The sequence below is a fragment of the Ailuropoda melanoleuca genome, chromosome 7, assembly GCF_002007445.2.
Source record: "Ailuropoda melanoleuca isolate Jingjing chromosome 7, ASM200744v2, whole genome shotgun sequence".
In the NCBI taxonomy this organism is placed as follows: domain Eukaryota; kingdom Metazoa; phylum Chordata; class Mammalia; order Carnivora; family Ursidae; genus Ailuropoda; species Ailuropoda melanoleuca.
The window spans coordinates 71,279,432-71,301,196 of NC_048224.1; the positions used below are offsets into that span (position 1 = coordinate 71,279,432).

At 46.4% G+C, this 21,765-nt stretch overlaps 1 protein-coding gene across 1 annotated transcript; it reads left to right on the plus strand.

Annotated features, from left to right (window-relative positions):
- The first annotated feature begins 3,985 nt into the window (after positions 1–3,985).
- On the plus strand, positions 3,986–20,769 carry MEDAG (mesenteric estrogen dependent adipogenesis). Its single transcript, XM_034663780.1, has 6 exons — positions 3,986–4,238; positions 4,292–4,517; positions 14,449–14,558; positions 17,603–17,715; positions 18,142–18,427; positions 19,558–20,769. The coding sequence occupies exons 1-6, from the start codon at positions 3,986–3,988 to the stop codon at positions 19,680–19,682; spliced, it is 1,113 nt and encodes a 370-aa protein (XP_034519671.1). The 3' UTR covers positions 19,683–20,769.
- The last annotated feature ends 996 nt before the right edge of the window (positions 20,770–21,765 follow it).

Here is a 21,765-nt window from a genome sequence, read left to right on the forward strand (position 1 = left end):
ATGGACGNAAAAAAAAAAGATTTGAAGCCATGAGAATTCCCTGCTGGTGAAAAGACAATTTGGTACAATGCTTTTGGAAAATAAAATGATGCATGTTTCAATAACCTTAAAACATTGTCATGTCAGTAATTCCATTTCCAAGACTTTGGATACAGAAACAAACTGAAGTGCAAAGATGTTCATTGCAGCATTGTTTAAAATAAGGAAAAACTGGAAATAGTTTGAGTAGTCATGACTAAAGACATGTACACACAAATAATAGTAAATCCTCTTGATGGAAAATAACATAGTGGCTTTAAATATTACTTACAAAGATAATTTTCGATACTTGATATATATATATAGTGTTAAGTGAGAAAAGCAGAATACCAATTCTACAATATGAACACAACATAAATAAGCCAACAGTATAAAAAAGACCAAAAGTATCTTCACTGACAGTGATTATGTTTGCTTGGTTGGTTCTTTGATAATGAAAAAGATACTAAACAGGAAAAGATCTCTATAGCTCTCCACTGATTAGCAATGGCTGACATTACAATGAATGCCATTTATTTCCCCATTCACTTTTTCATACCGTTCTCTGGCATTTTGGTAGTGCAAAAATTATCCATTAAGAAATGCAGGTGTTTTACTGAAAATGCATCAGATGAAACCTCTAGATAACACACTAGGAAATCATCTTTAGAATGTTTTTATTATGCTTGACATCATTTTTCTGTACAAAACAATACATACTCATTTGGAAAATGTAGAAAAATTGTAAATCAGAGAACTATGAAGAAGCAAAGAAAAATTTCATTTAATCTTTCTATTTAGATAATAAATGTTGATATTTTACTTTATAAAGAAAACAGATTTTGGTGGGAGAAAATGCTACATTCGTCTAAACAAGTTGCATGTAACTGTGACATAAAACTCTTATGCTACATTTTACCCCTCAACAAAGCCAAATCATTCACAGACGGTGTAGGTTTAAGGGTGATCAACAATGTTGAGCTCAGTCTATGTGGGTCTGGGTGGGGCTCTGCAGTGGACCTGCCCTCACTAACCTTACTAACCAGGAAAGCAACTTTTGTAGCAGTTACTCTTGTTGAGTAGATCAGAGATCAGAGACATGATATAAGCAAAATATAGCTAGAATTCATCAATTAGTCTGGATGTGGAGCCAGAAGACCAGCTGTGCAAATCCCTGCATTCTTCCCTATTACTTGAGGAAAGGAGGGAGTTGGGAGAGGTGTTTTTGAATGACAGTTTGCTGGAGGAAATAAAAAAAGTTCATTGGAGGAGAGTGAGAATTTGAGGTTGTGGTGTCTTCTCATTGGCTGAGTTATGGCAGTTTCTCATTGGCTGGGTTGTGGCAGCTTCTCATTGGTTGGGTTTGTTGCTGGGCAAGAAGAAAATCTTCCTTGCTCCTGCCGGGTTATGGAAAGTAAGTGTCTTCTTAATGGGGCATATAAAGTAATGAATGATATGTGCGATACCTGTATAAGAGCTCCCACTTCCAGTCTTCCTGACTGCATTTTGAATGAGGTTTTCCTTTACTCGTTTTCACTGCCTGTTCCTCCATAATCTTCAGCCAACCGCTGGCCCTAGAAAAGAGCAGGTGCTCAATAAACATTTGTGGAGGTAAACTAAAGCCTTGGGCTCAAATTCCTACCCTACCACTTCTCAGCTAGATGCTCCCATCCATTTCTTTGATTTTAACCCCTGTCTTTGAGCTCATCAGTTTCAAATTTCAGTGATTAACCCTGTCTTCTCTCCAAAACTCCAGACCCAGCTAATTAGCCACCTCCTGCACTTTTCCACTTGGATGTTCCATAAGTGCCTCAAAATCTATACCATCTGTGTAGGTACCCCAGTGAGATATTAAATGTCTCTCTCTATCCCTTTGTCTCTCTCTTCCCTCTTCATTTATTTGCTCATAAAATCCTGCTGGATTCTAGTTCAAAAATCTCCCAAATTCATCCTGTCATCTCCATCTCCCCAGCTACTGCGTGAACTAGTTCAGACTCTCGTTATATCTTACCTGGATTGTTACAACAGTCTTCTACCTAGTCTCTTTGCCTTCAATCTTCCTGTTTTAAAACATCCTCTACATGACCATGACCAAAGGTGTTTATTCAGGCTCAGACATAATCATATCACATCCTTCCTTCAAAACATTCAAAGGCTCTGCATTGCCTTAAGAATCTAAATTCTTAGACAAATCAGAGAGCCTATCCTAATCTGGCTCCAACTTCCCTTTCTGGCCTCATCTCTTATAAAACCACCCCTCTCACCCTAAATAGACTTTGTCTGTATTAGCCATTCAGAATTCCCCTTCTTCCCCCAATAGACCATACTTTCTCTCTTTGCATAGGTTAGTTCAAGATCTTCTCTCCCAACTTTTTAACCACTATGCTTCCCCACCTGGGAGCTCCTACCCTGTATTCAAAGTCCAGCCCACTTGTCACCTCTTCTGAGAACCCTTCCTGGGGCCTCCCAGGTAGAACCAACCACTCTCTCGACCCTGCTCTCATAGTACTTAGTCAATATACCTATTATATCACTCATCTTGAGCTCTTTGGGAGCAAGAACGAATGCCCCAATAGCGTGTGATGGGTCTACAGCTAGTGTCACGTCTGTCCCTGTGAACACAACCTCAGCCTCTGGGTATCGGCTAGAGCCTCAGCCACTCCACGCCTATCCTCTGCGGAGTGGTCCTCACGCTTCACTTTGTGAGAGATGCCCCCTGGGTGCTGGTTTCACGGGCACATTCCCCCTTCCTCTCCACAAAAGACTGATTCAGTCGTGGTCAGTGCATCTTGGGTGAATTAGATTTGTTCAGTGAGACTCAGCAATGGGGACTGATCCTGGGGCAAAGGGACCCATGTCTGGAGAAGGGATTGAATGGAGTGCATTTATATTCTGGGGTTACAACAAGATATGTCAGAAAGGCTCTTTATTCAACTTGATTAAACCTACGTGGGGGTCCATGCTGGGTGCCCACAAAGAGGAATTAAAAATATCCTCTAAGTTCTAGTCAACTTTTAGGATCCAGTTTTGTGTCCTAAGTTATTATACTTCAGGAAGCCTCCCCAGCTCCTCAAAACTGGGCTGACTTACTTGCTCCTCCATAAGTCCAGGTTTATCCTCAGCAGAGAGTTTTATTCAGTACCCTCTATAACCACACTGGGAGTTAGGCAAGGACAGGGCTTGTGCGTATTCTTCCTAGTCTGCCCGGAATTTACCTATTGTCGGCTCCTAGTAGGTATTTCGGAAACAGTTGTTTAACTATATTGAATGCAATAGTCCTTCATACCTCAGGAGACCGAGCACATTCAGTATATTCACAGAATGAGCACATAGCCAGCACTCCAGCATCTATAGACTGACTCAACAAACAGATTCCCGGGACTCGAGGGAGGGGGAGCTCAGCCTACCGCGGGGGCGGGGCGGGGCAGGAGGCAGGAATGCCAGGTCCTTTCTGAGGTCCCCACTACTCTGTGCACTGTGGCCCGTGGTCCACCTGCAGGAGAAGCACGCCGAGGCAAAAAGATGAAATCCACGGTGGAGTCAGAAGGCTTTATGGAAAAGTGCCCTGATGATCAGTGGAATTTCCACATGGAAAAGGGATCCAGGGAGAGGAGCGAACATGCAGGGTATGGTGTGGAGGAAAAAAAGAAAAGAAAAGTTAAGAAAACGAGCCGGGAGACGTGGTGGGTTAACTGACTCCACGCCGGGGTCGGCCTGGGAGCGGAGGTCCGAAGTCAGCACCGCCCGCACAACCCTGGGCCCCAGGCCGGGAGAGCCAGGGAGACGGACGCGCCTCCCCCCACCCGTCCGCGGAGGTGTGGGGTCTCTCGCGCGCGGGGGTTTGCTCCCCTCTCCCCAGAGGCCAGGCCCAGCGCCCCCGGGCCGACCGTCCCCACCCCGGCCCCGGCGGTGTCGGCCAGGCGGGGGCGGGCCCGGCCCCGGGTGTGGAGCGGCGGACCCGAGGGGGATGAGTAACCCTCGGCGGCGAGCAGGCGCGGCCGGCCCGGAGCGTGCCAAGTTCCAGCCCGACGCGAGCTGGGCCCGGAGCGTCCGGGGTCGTGCCCGGAGGCCCGGGCGGGGCGGGCGGCCGCACCCAGGGCGGATAAAAGGGCGGCGCGGCGCGGGACCCGCTTTTTCCACGCCGGGCCTGCGGCGCTGCTGGCGGGCGGGCACCTGCCGCGGGAGCCGGGGGAGCGAGGCCGAGGGCGCCGCGGGCAGGGGTAATGGCGGAGGTGGCGCGCGCGCCGGCCGCCCGGCCGAGCCTGACCTCCATCTCGTCGGGGGAGCTGCGCAGCCTGTGGACGTGCGACTGCGAGCTGGCCCTGCTGCCGCTGGCGCAGCTGCTGCGCCTGCAGCCCGGCGCCTTCCAGCTGCGCGGCGACCAGCTCGTGGTGTCCGGCCCCGGGGGACCCGCGGCGGCGCGCGGCGGCTTCAACGTCTTCGGCGACGGCCGCGTGCGCCTCGACGGGCAGCTCTACCGCCTCCGGCTACATCAAGAGGTGGGTGGCCTCGCAGGGTCCCCGCAGAGGCCTCCACCTCGCTGTTGTCCCTGGGAGCCCCGGGTGTCCCGGCTTTCCGCCACCCCCGTTCCCCTCTCCTCGTCCCCCCCACCCCCGCCTTTCCTGCCACTTCTAGGTTTGACTCATTGCTAACGTCACCTGGAGGTGCATGGCTCCCCCAGCCCTGGCCTTTTCTGCCCTTTGCACTGACATCTTGCAGCTGCCGCTTGAAGCCGCCCAGGAGGGCATCAGGGCAGGCGCGTGGCGTAGGGCTGGGTGGGGAGCTCATAACTGGCGGGTGATTTTCCCTTTCTGGGCCCTTAACTGGGTCAGATGAGCTCAAATGGAGACACACCCTTCGGGGGGGTGTTTGGAGAGGAAAGACTCAATGCCCTGGCTTTGGATTTGTGGGGAGGGGAGAGGCTGCTTAATTCTGTGTATTGCTGGCTTGATCCAGTGAGGAGACCCAGTGAAAAAGCGTGCAAAAGTTCAAAGTTTCCCGTCTTTGGCCTGCCTTAGCTTTCAAAAAATAAAGAAACAAACCATGGCTTAGAAAGGAACGAAGCCCGGTATGAAGTCCACCCCAGGGCCATGTGGGCTGTGATGTGGGGAGGCGAGTTCTGGGAAGATAGGTGCAATGACTGTAGCTTCCAGGATCCTGGCGCAGAGCTGGGCCCAAACTTAATTTGATGGCGAGTGCCCAGGATGCTTAGCTGTTGTGGCCAAAGTGTCAGAAGCATTTCTTAGCAAACTCGCAGCCAGCAGGCCGTAGTCCATCTGAAGCAGGCTTTGATCATCATGGGATAAAGGAAGAGGGAGCTTCGTGCTTGATTCTGCATGGCCTCATACCTTCCAGAGGTCATCCTGTACTTGTGTGTGTGCTGGGGGGGCGGGGGTGGGTGTTATGCTTGTGCTGTGGAACTGAGCTTTGGGAAGCCGGCAACACAGTCTAGAGTTTGCATCAGAGATGTGTAAGCTGGCCAGCTATGAAGATATAAAGCCTTCGCTACCGGGAACGACAGAAGCACTGTGGCCCACTGTAGGTGGGATGGAACCAAGAAGGGCAAGCAAACAAAATGAGATATTTAAAACGCTGTCTTCAAGGCCGCCAGGAAAAACATTGCTTTTCTACACAAAGATAGTGAGGGCTTTGAATGCCTGAAAAACCATTCTGCAGCAAGAACTTCTCCCTTTCTTAGTGAATTGAATATTATAACCCATAAACAGGGGACTATGGACTATGGGAGGAACTGAGTTAGAAATCACATTTACACAGAATAAAAAAAGGTAACCATTGTATTTGAGAACAGGCTATGAAAAATTAAAATGTCCAAAATTAATTGAAGCCATAGGTTAGGCTTTTGACAGAGCCAGCTCCCTCAATCTTAGCAAGTAGTGCGGCAAAATTTAAAATGATGTCGAAGTCTGGCTATTAAACTCTTGGTTTGAACACCTCCTACACAAAAGCCTATTAAACAGCAGTGGTCCCCTGGCAGTTTATAGTCCACAATAAACAATGACCAGTCCAGAATGCAGTGAGGATGCAACAACAAGGTTCTCATTGTCAAAGCAGTTGAGTGAGGGCCTTTGGACCCTGGGACATAAGGAGCATCTGAGAATAATTTGGGTGATAGAAAGAACGATCTGTCTTTCTCGCAGGGGACATGCTGTGGTAGGGGAAGCAGGCTTTTATGGGTTGGGTGTGCAGTCCTGAAGGATGAACGTGATCTGGCCGGAGAGAGCCTTCTAGAAAGGGAGGGAAGACTGGGTTGTGGGCAGCAGTGAGAGGTTTTGTCTTCATGAATCAGAAAGTGGACGCACAGTCAGAATGCAGACATCCAAGTTGCCTCCTCAGATTTGCCAAAGTTACAAAGTTGTCTTTGGCTTTGGGGATAGCATACAGCTTCCTCTCTCAGAGCATTACTCCAAAGCAGTGATTCATTCCCTCCATCCCTCCCCCCCTTTCCTTCCTTCCTTCCTTCCTTCCTTCCTTCCTTCCTTCCTTCCTTCCTTCTGTAAACTTTGGCCAGTTTTACTAAAGAAAAAGTGCATAATTTACTTTTTACTAGTCTGTTCTGGCACAATTCTAAAGATCACAGAATCACCTGGATCAATGATAGCCAGCGTGCCTTATTTACTTTCAGCCTGCTGTGCCCAGTTCAACATTACTGCCACTGCCGTGCTGGACAGCAGTTTTGGCCAAGAGGGCATAGTACTCTATTGAAGACTTCCTCCAGGTTGGGCAGTTGTTGAGGCTGACCAGTTTCGCTTTGCTTTGCCAGTCGTCACAGTTGGCTTATACCCCAGCATGTACTTCCCGCTTTTCATGTCCAGTTAGGACCTGGAGTTGATGGACTCCAGCAACTTTTTCATCTTTTCTTCAGCCACTGTATTCCTACCTTAGGTGTGGGATGTCCTCCAACCAACAGCAGCTGCCAAGATGGCCAAGGAATGAGAAAGGCAAGCAATGATTCTTACACATTTTAGACTAATAGAGCTTTTGAGGATTTATGTAGACCATCTCCCCAGAGGTGTGTGTGTGTGTGTGTGTACACACACACACACACACACGCTAATGTTGCTGACCATCCAGGTAGTTTATGAGATACTTGGATCCAGGTTAAGGATCCTTGCTCCATTAATTAACTTAGTTCTTTTTTTTCCCACTCAACAACTATTTTTGGTGTGGGTAAGCTTACAGTGTAAGCAGGATTTCCTTTTTGAGGCCTCAGAAATGCATGCTGTGTATTTCATGAGGCCCTTTCCTCAGGAAAGGGCTTAGGGCTGTGACCCTGTCATTCACTCATTTCGCTCATTCAGACAATAAAAGCAGGACAGAGAGGGTGGTTCAGCTTACTCGGGTGTGTTNCTGAGGGAACAGGGAACGGGGGGGGGGGGGGGGGGGGGTGGGGACAGGAGGTTTAGGGATGACCACCAAGGCTGTAGAGCTCCTGAGAGCCTTCTGGAAAAACCGATTCTGAATTGCCGGGGAATGAATGGTAAGCTCTTTTCTTGTTGTTTTTTTCTTGCACGCTCGGAATTGCCATCTGTGTTACGGACAAACCCTGCTCGGGCTAGCAGGTGTAAATAACCAGGAGCGCACACACGTTTTTTCCTGTCACGCAATGCAGCCTCTTAGTGAGATGTAGTGGCACGTGTTTGGCAAATAGGAACGCCACCCTTCTTTCCAGATGTCCCCGAGCACGAAGGAGGCTGTTCGGGTGATAAACAGAAGTGTGTCGTAGTAATGGCGGCACTAATGTTCGCTCAAGTACCAGGAGCGGCACAAAATATTTCACAACACTGACCTCCCAAAAGCTTACAAAGTTGGCACTCTTGGTGTTTCCCTTCTTTGTCCAGGTGAGGAAATCAGGACTCAGATTAAATAACTTAGCTGAGCGAGGTGCTGGTGAGTAGTAGAACCAGGCCTGTGTGGCCTTGGCCAGCTGTAAGCCTCAGCTCTCAGCCAGCAGCCTCGAAGCTGAAAGGATTCTGGCTTCCTGTAGACAGCAGCAGCCTTCTCAGAAGTCTCCCGAATCGACAGATAAATCACTGGAATTACAGCAGACAGTACGCATCTTGTATAATCAGGCGAAAAGGGGAAGTAAATCCCCCGGCCTGGAGGAAGCCAGTAAAAGCAGGCATGTGTGCCGCTCCTGCTCACAGGCGACCAGCTGGTAGATGAGGACAGGGACACCCACCTGGAGGTCAGCCACCTGGGGCAGGGGGCGCAGGGGGCAGTGCTGAGACACAGGGGCCCAGGGGAGGTGGAGTCGGGGCTGGGGCCTGGGGAGGTCTCGCCCCCACCTGCCCCGGGAAGTGTCGGGCTGTGTCTGCGGGCCCAGGCTCAGCTCTCTGGGGGTGACCCTCGCTGGAGGCGGGAGGCGTAGAAGCAATCGTGGCCCCGTCTGCGGTGTGCGGCACTCGGAGGCTCCCGTCGTGTCCCTGGGACTGGTCCTCTGCCTTGATCCTGGTGTCTTGAGTCTCAGATTTGGTGACCTGCCCAGGACAGCAGCCCCTCACTAGGACGTGTAAGGGTAGTGATGAACTAATCATCCTTTATGTGTTGAGCTCTGATTTCCATGAAATGCAGTCTAGAATCAATGTGGAGGAGCCCGGGGGCCAGGACCAGACTGCCTTGGTTTGAATCCTGGTTCTGCTGTTTAGTAGCTGAAGGACTTGGGCGATGTCTTAATCCCTGTGACTCAGTCTCCTCAGTGTATAATGGAAATAATAGTACCAACAACCTTATAGGGTTGTTGTTCAGAATTTAAATGTATGAGGTCCTGAATGCAGTTACTGGCACATATCAATCGCTTGACAAATGTTAGCCGATAATATTATTAAGCAGCCCCATAAGCCAAGTGCCTCACACACATTATCCAATCCGTTAGCCACCTGATGGGGTACCTTTTGTCAGCCAGATTTTACAGGTGAGGAGGCTAATCTCAGCAAAGTTAAAAACAAAAACAAACTTGCTGAGGTCACAGAGACAGAAATCGAACCCAGATCTGATGATTCAAAAGCCACGTGCCATTACTGGCTTCCTTCCTCAGGAGCCTTGCTCTGGACCTCCAGCCACGCTCTGGTCCGCTTCTTCCTCTCAGTTCACCTGGTCCTTGTCAGATGCCCGAGTGCGGCCACTGCACAGTCCCCTTGGTCAGCTACCCCATGACCCCTGCAGGGGACGCCTCCCTCCTGCATTGGCCTACCCAATGGTGGGACGTTTGGCCTGACAGAACAATCCCTCTTGTGTGTCTTAGCTCAGTAAATGGTTCTAACTCCAGACCCCTCTTGCTTTGCTCTTTCTTATTTAAATAACCAGAACATAAGCCAGTGGCCCTTGAACACCTGAATGCCTTTCTCGGACATTTGTGTTTGAATCATTAACTCGTTTATAAGCCTCTGAATGGCAGGGACCATGTCTTCAGATAAGTGCTTCTCAAACTTGAAATAAACATGCGGTTCTCCTGGGGATCTTATTAAAACACAGCTTTTAGGTTGAATAAAACCCTGGAGGAGCCCAGGACTCCTCAGTTGCACCAGTTCCTGGGCGATGCCAGTGCTGATGGCCCAGTGATCACGCTTTCAGCAACCAGGTTTTACCAGTCTATCATTTTGTATTGACACGGTGCGTTTTCTTATGTCTTTCTAATAGACTAGATGCTCCTTGAGAGCCAGACTCTTTCCTTTTGCTTTTCTGTATCCGCAGTGCCCAGTGCGTGGGCTTCGTGTTTACTGCATGAATAAATGGGTGCATGAAGCATCATTTCTGCCCCACGACGGGGGTGGGGTGGGGGGCATGTACTGAGCATCAATAATGAACGAATGAATGAGTAGATGAACATGTGTGTCCTTGATTCGAATCACCAGACAGGAAGGTGATAAATCAGAAAATTTTGCTTAATTTCCCTAGAGTTGGGGCAGAGGGAGGGGAGGAAGTGAGAGAAAAGGAACTGCATGACAGCTCAAGCTGAGGCCCCACATAAAGCTGTCACGTTAACCCTGGAAACACAGCAGGGCCATCCTGCTTGCTCCCAAGGGCGGAGTGCTTTTGCTTAGTGTCACAGCAAAGGATTATGGAAGTTATAAGCAGTTTCTGGACCTTCTACACAAGGACTGTTCCAAATGTGTTCCTCTTTTTTCTGGGCTCCATAGTTTTTTAAACAAACACACACAGACACACAGACACACATGCACACACACCCTCAGACAGAAGCCATAGGTTTGAATTCTTACTGGCCTCTGAGCATTAAATTCCCAGAGCCAAGGGAGATTTGGCGCAGCTTTGCAGATCATGCCAGAAATGATGCGAAACCCGAAGGAAACTCCAGAGTAAGGTAGGCATCTCAGGGGGGAATGATCTATCTCTCGGCCACTCCGGATTTGCTAGAAGCAAAAATACAGTGTTCTTTCTTGGTCTCCTCTTCCAGGCATTGCCTTCCTTAAGCTTTGCTTTAGCCTTCCGAACTGAAAAATGGAGGAAGTAAATTTAAGCAAGGAAGAAGTAACTCTTGCTCATGAATTTTTCCGATGCTCCTGTTGTCCTTTTTCCTGGTCACTCAGAGGAACACAGCCCTGCTTGTGTGTCACAAGTCTATAGAACTTTACCCTGCGGCCAGCAGAGTTGGCCAGGATTAAAGACACTAACCATGTTTGTTGAGCAGCTACTATGGGCCCAAGTACATACGTCTCTATTGCTTGTGCTGCCTTGAGTCCTCGCACAGAATGAGATCCTGTTCTATCCCTTCTACAGATGAAGGCACAAGTTGAGACGGGTGAAGTAACTCACTCAAGGTCACAGTGAGTGGTGGCTTTGCAGCTGAGGTCACACAGCCAGTCAATTAGGGCATGAATTAGATCTTCTTATTTCGAGTCACTGTGCATTGCGTCACGTTGGTCTGCCTTTCAATCTTTGGATTGAAGCCAGGCATAGAAAGTTTCAGCCTAGAAGCATTTTGGGGCCAGGGTAAACGCAATGAAGACATGAGAGTTTAAAGGAGCTATCTTAAACCCTTTGCCTTTCATCCTTAATAACTTCAGCAAATATAATAAACATCCAGCACACAAGAAGCAGTATTTGCATTAGTAATTCAGAAATACGCATGATTAAAGATGAAATAACTAGTCCCTAATGTAGTCTGGTAAGGCTCATCTTAAGACAAAACCAGTGATCGAATATCAGATACTTCAATACCTGTGAGACTTCACAACCAGGTCCTCAGTCTTTTTGTAGTTTAGTGACTTACACATCCAGATTTTCTAACGGTGAACGCCAAAGGAATGCTCACGTTCATTAATTTCACTGGAATTTCAAGGTGTTTAACAATTGTACCATCACTGGGAGGCTGAGAATGATGAATTAAGAAGGTATTTCTTATTTGTGACCCGGTTTAAGTAGAGAGTTCATTAAGTAGGGATCTTGCTACAATCTCTTGTCTGTAAATTCTGTTACAGAGCTCTCATATAAATAGCAGCATTTTCACACATCTGTGGCGTCGTGATAACTGACATGCTCTGTGGTGATGTTTACAGCCCCGTTAAGATCTTAAAAGTGCCTCTAAATCATCAGAGGAAGATTAAATTATGTTGAGCATAGTTTTATTATTCAGGGCATCTTATTAAATTCAGACTTCAGAAAGGATGAGTCATGTATAGGGTATGCATTCAACTCAGTGTGTGGCCATCTGGAAGCCCCCTGCCTCCACTGCCCGCCCCCCCTTCTCTGATCACGAGAACCAACAGCTCTTGGAACCCCAAAGCATTCCACAAAACCTTCCACAGTATTCTGGGGGAAACGGATTATTTTTCCCAACCAGTGGTCATTTCTAAATTGAGATTTTCATCCTTTTCCTATAAGCCGTGGATTCATCAGAATAAAATCGATGGTCCCTCCGACTGGATGTTGATTGGTCTTGAAGGCAGAGGCAAGCGCTGCACTGTCATTTGCAAGATCAGAATAGTAACTGGGATGGCAGATTTTCCAGACGCGCTCTGTATCAATGCCTTGTGCACGCCCTCGAGAATGACCCTCAGACCATGGATACTGACAGAGCAAAGGAGTCACCCTGAGGAAAATATGAAATGTTTAAATGACTATATATTAACTCCATGGTAAACAAGGCAGGAGAAGAGGAAAATCTGCCTTGGATGGGTCACGGGTGGCACCTGACTCTACTCCATCATCATGCATCTATCTTGCTGATATTTACTCCAGTCGGACTTGTCCTTTTCTTCTTCCGTGGCTACAAGGGTTTTCTTCCTTTTTTCTTCCTTGGCGCCTCTCCCCACCCCCCCTGCAACCATGGACCTCACTGGCTCTCTGCAGCTTCTGCCAGGCCGCTCTTGCCCGCCCGTGCCAGGCCCTGCACAGTTGAGGAGATGATGGCAGAGGGCTGGGAGGACACAGGGGACCCCTGTACTGCCACCCTCTATCCCAGCCCCACCTCGCAGGCCCTGAGCCCCTCTGGTGTGATAAAGCATGTGTGACACCTACCTGGTACCCAGCGCATGATCAGTGCCCAGCGACTGCTGTTGAATGAATGAATGAATGAGAGCAAATGAACTCCGAAAATGGTAATTCCCTTTCTCCCTCCTTCTCTTTTGCTTCCCTTTTTAGTGCCCTTTGGCAGTTGGCCAATTGGGATAAAAAGGAACAGGAATGTTCTCTCCCTGCTGATACGGACCCGTGAGGGCCACTCCCCTTCAGGTGCCCCACCTCTCCCCATTCTCACTGGGCACTGTGCTACTCACAGCACAGGTGAAGATGAGGGCAGGAGCGGGACGATGGAAGAACCATACAAAATTCCTGGTCTGCATTATCGTCCGCAGTCCACTCCCTTGTCATTCCTGCTGGTCCCCCACCCCTTCTCCCCGACTCCTGCCCCCCTCATCCCTCACCTGAATGTCAACATCTGCACCCCCTTCCCTCCCCTGAAACACACCAGCCCTGTATCCCCTTCCCCACCCTGGACAAGCCCCCTGACCACCCCCGGTGTCCTTGGCATGGGAAGCAGAGACTACATGAAAAGCCTGGTGAAATACAAGGTAGGAAGTGTTTTAGAGTCTCCATCAGGGGTCAGGTTTTAAAAGCTCTCGCAATCAGGTCTGACAATCCCAGGAAAAAGATAATGATACAGATTTCTAAGAAACCAAGCTGGGAGACAGACAAGCTGAAGCTGTGTTTTTCTGCCTCGAGGGTAGATATTCTCCCCATGTGCTCGCAAACCATGCCCAGGTCCAGGTCTCCTGCGCCGGCCTCTCTGAGCGGGTTGTGGGAAGCCGGGTGGGGCGGGAGGCTGAGAGGACGGCGTAGTCGCAGCTCCCTGCAGTGGAGATCCCTCCAAGGCTGTGATTTTCCTGTCTGGCACCGGACAGACGACAAGCCAGAGAGAAACACTGGCGCTGTCTCTGCTCGTGACTAGACGTAAGAAGCAAACACACGCAGCACAGCAAAAGCAGCCCGTGCTGTCAGCCAGGGCAGCCGTTCACCCCATGCAGGTGCACACATCGGTGCCTGTCAATGGGAACCAGGTCTGTGTCAAAGAGGGATTGTGGCAGGCGCATCGCCCAGCCTGCTGGATTCCATTCCGCCTGCCTGCGTCCACGTGCTGTCTGAGCTTGGGTGTGGACAGGAAATTAGCCATCTTCTTGAGGGGAGCCGATTTGCGCTTCCATCTATCTTTTTATCAACAATGCAGGTAGAAAGACTACTTGGAAAAGTCGTAGACTAGGGGAGAAAGCTGGCATGCTGGATGACAGAGTCAAAAAGCAAAAAAGAACTCCCCAGTCTGAAATAATGAATGAAAGCTAAGGGGGCTAAAATGAATAGGGTCGTGGGCAAAAGTCCAATGTCAGTGTGCTCTTTTTTCCCCCTCCATTGCACGAAGCTCAGGACTAGGGAGATAGGAATTAGTTCATATGAATATCGGTTGAGTGTGTTATCTACGGAGGGCCTGGGATCTTATTTTGGGATTAAAGAAGGAAAGAGAGGAGGAAAAGAAAAGGAACATTTTCAGACCCACCAGTTTGGCAGGATGACTGGAGAAGACCCAGCTTCTCTCACTCTTTGAGTGTAATTCCTTCTCAATCTGGAGAGACACAGAGCCCTTACTGCTTCAAATTAACTCTTAAAGCCCAGAAGATAGATAGCACTGGCCATGATCTTGTGAAAGTTGCCCCTGAGAGCCAAGCATTGGTGCCAGGCCACCCCAAAGACCAGGACCACCTTTGGTTTGTGTCCCGATTGCTCATCTGACTAGGGAGGGGATTTATTTCTATGGTACAAAATATGACTGCCTCCATAGGACACATTTTAGGGGAATTCCCTCACGAGATCTGTGGATGTGGCAGGCACCTGTCCAAGACATCCCCTTCCTGACCTAGATGGAAGGGTATATTACATTTGCAATTATCTCTGCTTTTTTCCTAGATACGTGGAACTGACTAACTACTGCGATTATAAAGACTACAGGGAAACTATCCTGAGCAAACCAATGCTGTTCTTTGTGAATGTACAGACCAAAAAAGACACCTCGACAGGTAGGTATCTAAATATTTTTGGTTGGATTCTGCCTCCTGGGGCTGTGGGCTGTGGCACAGTAAGGAGGCAGAAGTCGTGCATGGAGTAAGCAGGGTGGGTGTCAGCTGTGACAAGGCTGGGAGCGAGGAAGAGCCTGCAGCCTGGAGTTAGACGATCTGAAGCACAGCCCAAGCCTGCAGAACCTCTCAGTGATCCGACTGCAGAAGCCCTCTGTCTCCGCGTTTTGTCTTCACTTCCTGTCTACGCAGGAAGTGCTATCGCGTTCCGAGTCTGCAGGGTTTGCAAAAATGGCTGGAATGATGGTGATGATCTATAATACTGTCCACCACATACCGATTGCTTCCATATGTGAGGTGTACTCCCGTGTCATTAATTGACACAACAGTCTTGTAGGGCTTTCATCCAAATGGGAACATTTTTGAGCATGAAAGTAGGTACTATTAATAATTATGCTAGGACTGAGGTATAAACGGGCACTGACCCAGGGGAACTAAGATGCCTAGTCATCCTACGTATGAGGTGCTTATACCCATTTTATGGATAAGGAAACTAAGGTAAAGAAATAAAGCAGCTGTAGATGCTTTTATGTTTCATGCTATGGCCTTCAAATTTCAATTTTAGGGGTATCTCTTTGTCGTTTCTTCCAAGAAATCCAATTAACTGCTAACAACTCTATTAACTCCAGTTCCGATATGAAAATATCTCCATTTTCCCTTCTTCCTGCTCCTTGTTATGGGGGAAAGTCACAGGCATCATGCTCTGTGATAGAGGTAGAATTTCTTAGTTCTCCTTCTAAATAGCATTCTTAAAATGAGTCCAAGGTAATAAGAAACGATCTACAGATTCCAAATGGACTTTCTCAAACATTCATTCTCATTCAGATTTGTGGAGCTGATTCTCTGTTCATGTCATTCAGAATCATTCAGATTCTCTGCTCACTTGATAATTCAGTCACAATGCTCTCCCGGCAGGAGGGGCTGGGAACAGAACACAAGGTAACAAGCCATGCTTGTTAGAGCATCTGAGCCCCTGATGCTATTTGGCTTGATGATGACCGGAAAGCTGGAGAGTTCTCCAGGAGTGTAATTCACAGACATCAAGTACACCTCCTGCGTCGAACTCTCAGGAGGAATCTGAAGAAAGAATAAGAGACCTCTCCATTTTAGCATTTAAATGAAAGTGCAGGGAATGGTAAAGGAGGTATTTGTGGATTTGCGGGTGGCCTACAAAAGGTACACAGTTGTATGACAGCTATCGTGGAAGGAGGTACAGAAACCCAGTGCTGTGTAATTGTGAGGAAAGCCATGAACTAAAGAGCTCCTATGATACAGAAGCTTAAGATGGTCAAGTTTAAATTATGAAAATTACAAGTAAGGTAACATGTCCAACCTTGCTGCTAAATGGCACTTTTGTGCAAATTAGAAAAAAGCCACCAGCGACTCAACACAATTCACTAATCTTTTGCAGAAGTTTGTCATAATAACTGTACAAATAGATGGTGTCTGTGAATGTCAATGGCATCCTCTAGAGTTGTGCAGTGCACAACCTGCCCAACCACCACAATTGTGGAATGTGGCAGCCCTTAGTATCTAACGAAGCTAAAGATCTTAGTTTGGTTTGTGTGCAAGTTAATTCACGGTATCAAATAGCTTGCTTGCTTTGTTAATCTGTTATCTCAAAGAGCATATAAGGTAATTTATATTTAAAGTGCCCCCCAAAAAGTGGTAATTTGGGAGAAAGGAAACAGGGATAGAAAAAATAAGATGGATAAGGTTAGTGCAAAAGTTAGCTCAAAATATATTCCTCAGGGTTGTAAGACTCATTACCGGTGGACCACAGGTTTGGCTCTCAAAGCCTATGCAAAATGTTCAGTTCTCAAAATCACATAATGGCTAGTCCATGGCCTTTAAACAGAGAGTGACCATCTATATTACATGTCTGTCTAGAAAGTACACTTGGCTCATTAAGGTCATGGAGCTTGATTCTGGGGACTGGAAAAGTTAAGAAACTGTTGATTTATAATAGTTCAAATTTCCTGGTGAACAAACAACCTTCTCTTTGCTTAGATTGTATAGAATCAGACAGAATTGGACATAAGGAATTTAAAAAAAGAAAGAAAAAAAATCCCAAATCAAACCACCACCTCCACCAACAAAACAACTGTCTGCCAGGGCAGAGACATGGTATTAGTTAAATAATGGGAAGGACTTCTCCTGCTGGGGACTGTGTTGGGGTGGGACCTGGTGGAGACTCAGTCTCAAGTTGTCTTGATCCTTAAAACCCTAGACTATCCCTTTGGCAGAAGGCATGCTGGGTCTTTGGGGAAGGATGGGGAGAGATGGGTGATGGGGGGAGAAGGCACGGGGCAGCTTCCTTCCCTGGACTTGGCTGATGTTGCTTTGCAGATAAGGAAATGTTGGTGAGAGCCAAGTCGCTGTTTAACTATCCAGCAAGGCTGTTTTGACCATGCCTTGGGACACACACCCTGGGACTTCGTTCTCATCTGTGATCATTAGGGTGACAAAGTGCACTTGGGGGAGCTGATTTTCTTTCTTTTTTTTTTTTAATATTTTTTATTGTGTATATTAGTCACCATACAGTACATCCCTGGTTTTTGATGTAAAGTTCGATGTTTCATTAGTTGCGTATAACACCCAGTGCTCCATGCAATACGTGCCCTCCTTAGAGCAATACGTGCCCTCCTTACTACCCATCACCAGTCTATCCCATTCCCCCACCCCCCTCCCCTCTGAAGCCCTTAGTTTGTTTCTCAGAGTCCATAGTCTCTCATGCTTCATGGGGGAGCTGATTTTCTAACCAGCTGTTACAGTATCCCAGAGCTTCCTTCACATTTACAAAATTGTCAGGAACATTTGTAGAAATCCGGTTACGCTTTGCAGGGAGGATCTGAGGGAACCCAAGGGAAGTTACAAATGAATAACATCTCCAAATAAGGTGGGAATCACTGCTTTATCAAATGCTAAGAAGTAGGTTTTTGTCACACATGCGCACTTCTATTTGAATTTTGCTTCCTAACGTCTAGAAAGAACATATGCATTTCTTGTGAACACAAGGCACCCCAAAATAAGAAGACAGATAGAGCAAGGGATGGACATGGTCATCTCCTCGGTGATTGGAGAAAGCTACCGGCTTCAGGTAAGCTTTGGTCAATCTGAATCCAGGGCTGCTAACCACATAGAAAGGGGTCTGTGCATTTCATGCAAGTATGAGTCCCCAGAGCTTAATTATAACCAGACACACAGACTTTCTATTGTTTCATTATCACTACCAATAAAATGAACTTGGTTTCTAGCAACTGATCTAGAAACAATAAATGTCAATTTAACCAAGAAGTTCAAGGGCTTCAGAAGGTGAGGATGCAAATGCAGAGGTTTGTTTTAAAAAACAAAAGCCAACTGTTAAAAAATATTTGTCAGAATGAAAAAGGAATAAGGGGTGTTGTACCTTGGATATTTGGGCCATTGTTAATTCAATGGTATAATTCTATAATAATATACAATTCTGTAATATAACATTGTAGTTATATCCATGACATTAATTAAATGCTTCTCTCTCTTTCAGTTTGACTTTCAAGAGGCAGTAAAAAATTTTTTCCCTCCAGGAAATGAGGTGGTTAATGGAGAAAATTTGAGCTTTGTGTATGAATTTAAAGCTGATGCATTATTTGATTTCTTCTATTGGTTTGGGCTCAGCAATTCCACTGTAAAGGTGAAAGGAAAAGTTCTGAATTTGTCAAGTACAAGTCCAGAAAAGAAGGAGACAATTAAATTATTTCTGGAAAAAATGAGTGAACCTTTAATCCGAAGGAGCAGTTTCTCGGACCGAAAATTCAGTGTAACTTCCAGAGGTATGTTAAAAATTCTCAAGTTACCCGAGGCAGGTAGTTAAATAAATGGGTAGAATAATATCATGGGAGTGGAAAGTCAATTAACTGAAAAGGAAAGGCCCCTTGATAAAGGGGAAATACAGTATCACATAATTCAGAAAGTAAGAAGCAAGAAATGTTTACTACCAAGAAGAAATACGGTGACTTTTCTTTTGAGGCTCCTTAAAGTTTCTGACACAGCAGTTACAGTGTGCAACAAACCCAGAATATAATTTTAAAATATATTATTCATTTAAATATGTATTACTCCTCATTTAAATGTTAACAATAATTTAAATATTAGGAATGATGCTTTCCTGCTGGGCACATTCAAGGCAACAGATGTTAACGGACCATGTCAGCAAGGGGGGGGACTATGCATGGTCAAGACATCGATCTTTAAAAATATTGAAAGGGTTCTCCAGAGTTTATAAGACCACAAAAGAACAAATCTTGAGAACCCTTTACCTAACAGGTTTTAATCTAGATTTCACTATCCAGTGCCTCCTCCCTCCCCAGCAGCTGGTGAGACTTTTTAGTCGGCTTGTGGCTAAGACAGATGACATCCGTCAAGTCTTGTCTGGGTTTGTCTTCTGCTGAGCCCACCCTCCTGCCCCGTGCTAGTCTGGGCAGGAAGGCAACTTCCTTGCACCAGGCCTCTTGCTGCTAATTGCGAGAAGAAAAGACACAAGGAAAGACAAACACAATGACACCAGTCTCTATGAACCTGCACTGTAAAATATGTTCAGATGTAAAAAAGCAGAGTCTTCATTAATTGTATTAATGAAAGTTGCCTTTTTCCAAAGTTTATAGCAAACATGCTTACTCGTAAGTATTTCTGATCCTGGAAGGGCCCCCCACTCCCGGGCATTCACACACGCTCTCCCTCAACTCCTACTCCAGCCGGTGGAAAAGTACATGGTCCCTGTCCTGCTGGTGGACAAAGAGACAGAAAAAACTGTTAGGCTTTTTGAGTTTTTCTGAGGAAGTCAGGAGTCCTTACTAATTATTGAAATGGTTACGTTGTATGCTGTGTGAGTTTTAAGGCCCTGCTGTTTTTTTGTTTTTGTTTTTCCAGTGATGATAATAATGTGCCTTGTCATTCTTCTCAGGTTCAATAGATGAAGTTTTCAACTGCAGCCTGTCACCCAGATCATCTCTGACAGAGGCTCTTTTGGCAGAATTGCCATTTCCAAGTGTTCTGGAATCTGAAGAGACACCCGACCAGTTTATCTGATTGGATTGAACACACTGTGGTCACTGCTACCAGCCAGGCCTGTGCAAGGGCAGAAGGCTGAGGGGAGGCGAGAGGTGGTGGGAGTCGGGCACTTCCACCTGCTTGTCAACCCTCTGCTCCCACAGAAGCCTCCTTGTCTTCCATTTGCCGGGCGACGCCCTGGCAGGCCCCATGCAGCGGACTTCAGGAAGGGAGGGCTTTGGCCTGGTGGCCTGGAGGGGTATCCTCTCCTTTTAACCCTTCTCCAAAGAGGCAGAGGGAGCAGCAGAGTCCTGCCACCCTGAATGCTTTGCTTAGTACCCCGGCATCCTGGGAGCTCCCCCGTCAGCCTTTGAGTGCCAGTTCTCGATACTGTGTAAATCAGTGGCCCCCTGCTTGGGACCTCCTTGTCTGAACCCAAACCCAGCAAGCAAGTGGTTAGCAGTGCTATTTTCCTGCAAACGTGGCTGATAAGAAGCCTAGGACATCTTTCATTGGAAGGCAAGTATGTTTCTCATCCTTAGGAGGAACATTCTGGGTAAGGAGTGCTGGAGGTTTGGCCAGGTTGAGAGGACAGTAACCTTGCCACCCACTGCCTGAAATTTGAGCTCCCTTGCCCATCTCTCTCATCAAAGTGGCCTGAGTAGAAAGAGGCCATGTGATGTGGTACCAAACAGTAACAGGGGAAGGATAAGGTACATGGCAGCGTCCTCTGTTGGAAGCACATTAAGTCAGTTGGGTACTTTAAATAAGCTTTTAGCCATCCTAACACTAAAAGCAAAATAGAAGAAAGCTATAACATTACCATAATACATTGTTACATCAATACATTTTTCTTCTCATAGCTACAATGGAGTTCTTCAAAAAGAAAAAAAATTCTATTTACATGTAAACACCTGCATGAACGAGTCACTACATATGCTTACAATGAGGAAGATTTATGGGTCCTGAGTATTTTCTATCCTTTTTAAACAGTTTCCTGTATTATACATTTTGATAGCACCACTGATTGTCCCTTCATTTATATTGATATGTTGGGTACTGTTTGTGCAATTAAAACTTTTCTTAGCATTCAACATGGAATCAATTAAATTTGTGACCAAGTGTGCATGTGTGATCTTTTCATTGTGCCTTGCAGGTGGTATAGTTTCCTTATAACTTACTAATGACAATAAGAATTGTGGTTTTTACAGCTACTTTCTCAAGAACTTTTTGAAGAACGGGTCTCTGAAGCATTTGGAAAAAAGAAAAAGAATTTGATAACTGATCTCTCACAAAAGGAAACAAAGTTCCTTAATAACAGAAGAGGCAAACCATTTGCTATTCAACTCAGTGCAAAATGAAGAATGTTCACAATAAAATAAGTTTTATACCAGTGCAAACAAACCTTAGGTGGATATCAAATATTAAATGCTTCCTAAATGAAATAGGGACTCTGTTCACAAAAGTTGACAGAGAAGATTTTCTTAATAATAGCTGAACTGAGAAATACCATCCGTAATCACTCCGAGAATGGACTAAAAGGTCTGGAAGGTTTCTTTTATAATTAAAACCTTTTTGTTGTTGTTGTTGAATTAAAAGCAATTTTCATTTAATACATTCACCCATTCAGTATTCACTCAGCAAAGTTTTATGAACCCCTTCCAGGGGAATATACACTGTGCTAATATATTTACTAGCCTGGGTCACGAAGAAGTGCTTGTGGGCAATCTTTAAACTTGGTGAGAAGTCTATTGGGACAGATCTTTCTGGGCCAAGGAGGCTTCAATCTGGGTATAACTGCAGCCTCATTCAGATATTTTAACAGTTCAAGATCAAGGGAAATCTATAGGACAACAATGATCTAGGCAATTCATCCACTCATTCAAGTCATCCGTTCATTCAAGTCATCCATTCATTCAAGTCATCCATTCGACACGTGTGATTGAGTGGCTACCCTGTGCAGCGTGCTCAGGTGGGTGCTGGGACACAAGGGTGTCTAAAGCACGGCCATTGCTTTCAGGGAGCGTCCAGTCTTAGAAGACAGGTGTGCAAGCTAAGAAGAACAATAAAATAAGTGCTATGAGAGAAGTTCAAAAAAGAGAACGACTAAAACACTTAGGGA

Bases quoted from the DNA above. Each gene is read 5' to 3' on its own strand.
- MEDAG (XM_034663780.1), top strand. From the start codon at position 3,986: ATGAGTAACCCTCGGCGGCGAGCAGGCGCGGCCGGCCCGGAGCGTGCC. The intron at 17,716-18,141 runs GTAAGCTTTGGT...TCTCTCTTTCAG, and splicing joins GAGAAAGCTACCGGCTTCAG to TTTGACTTTCAAGAGGCAGT. The intron at 18,428-19,557 runs GTATGTTAAAAA...CATTCTTCTCAG, and splicing joins ATTCAGTGTAACTTCCAGAG to GTTCAATAGATGAAGTTTTC.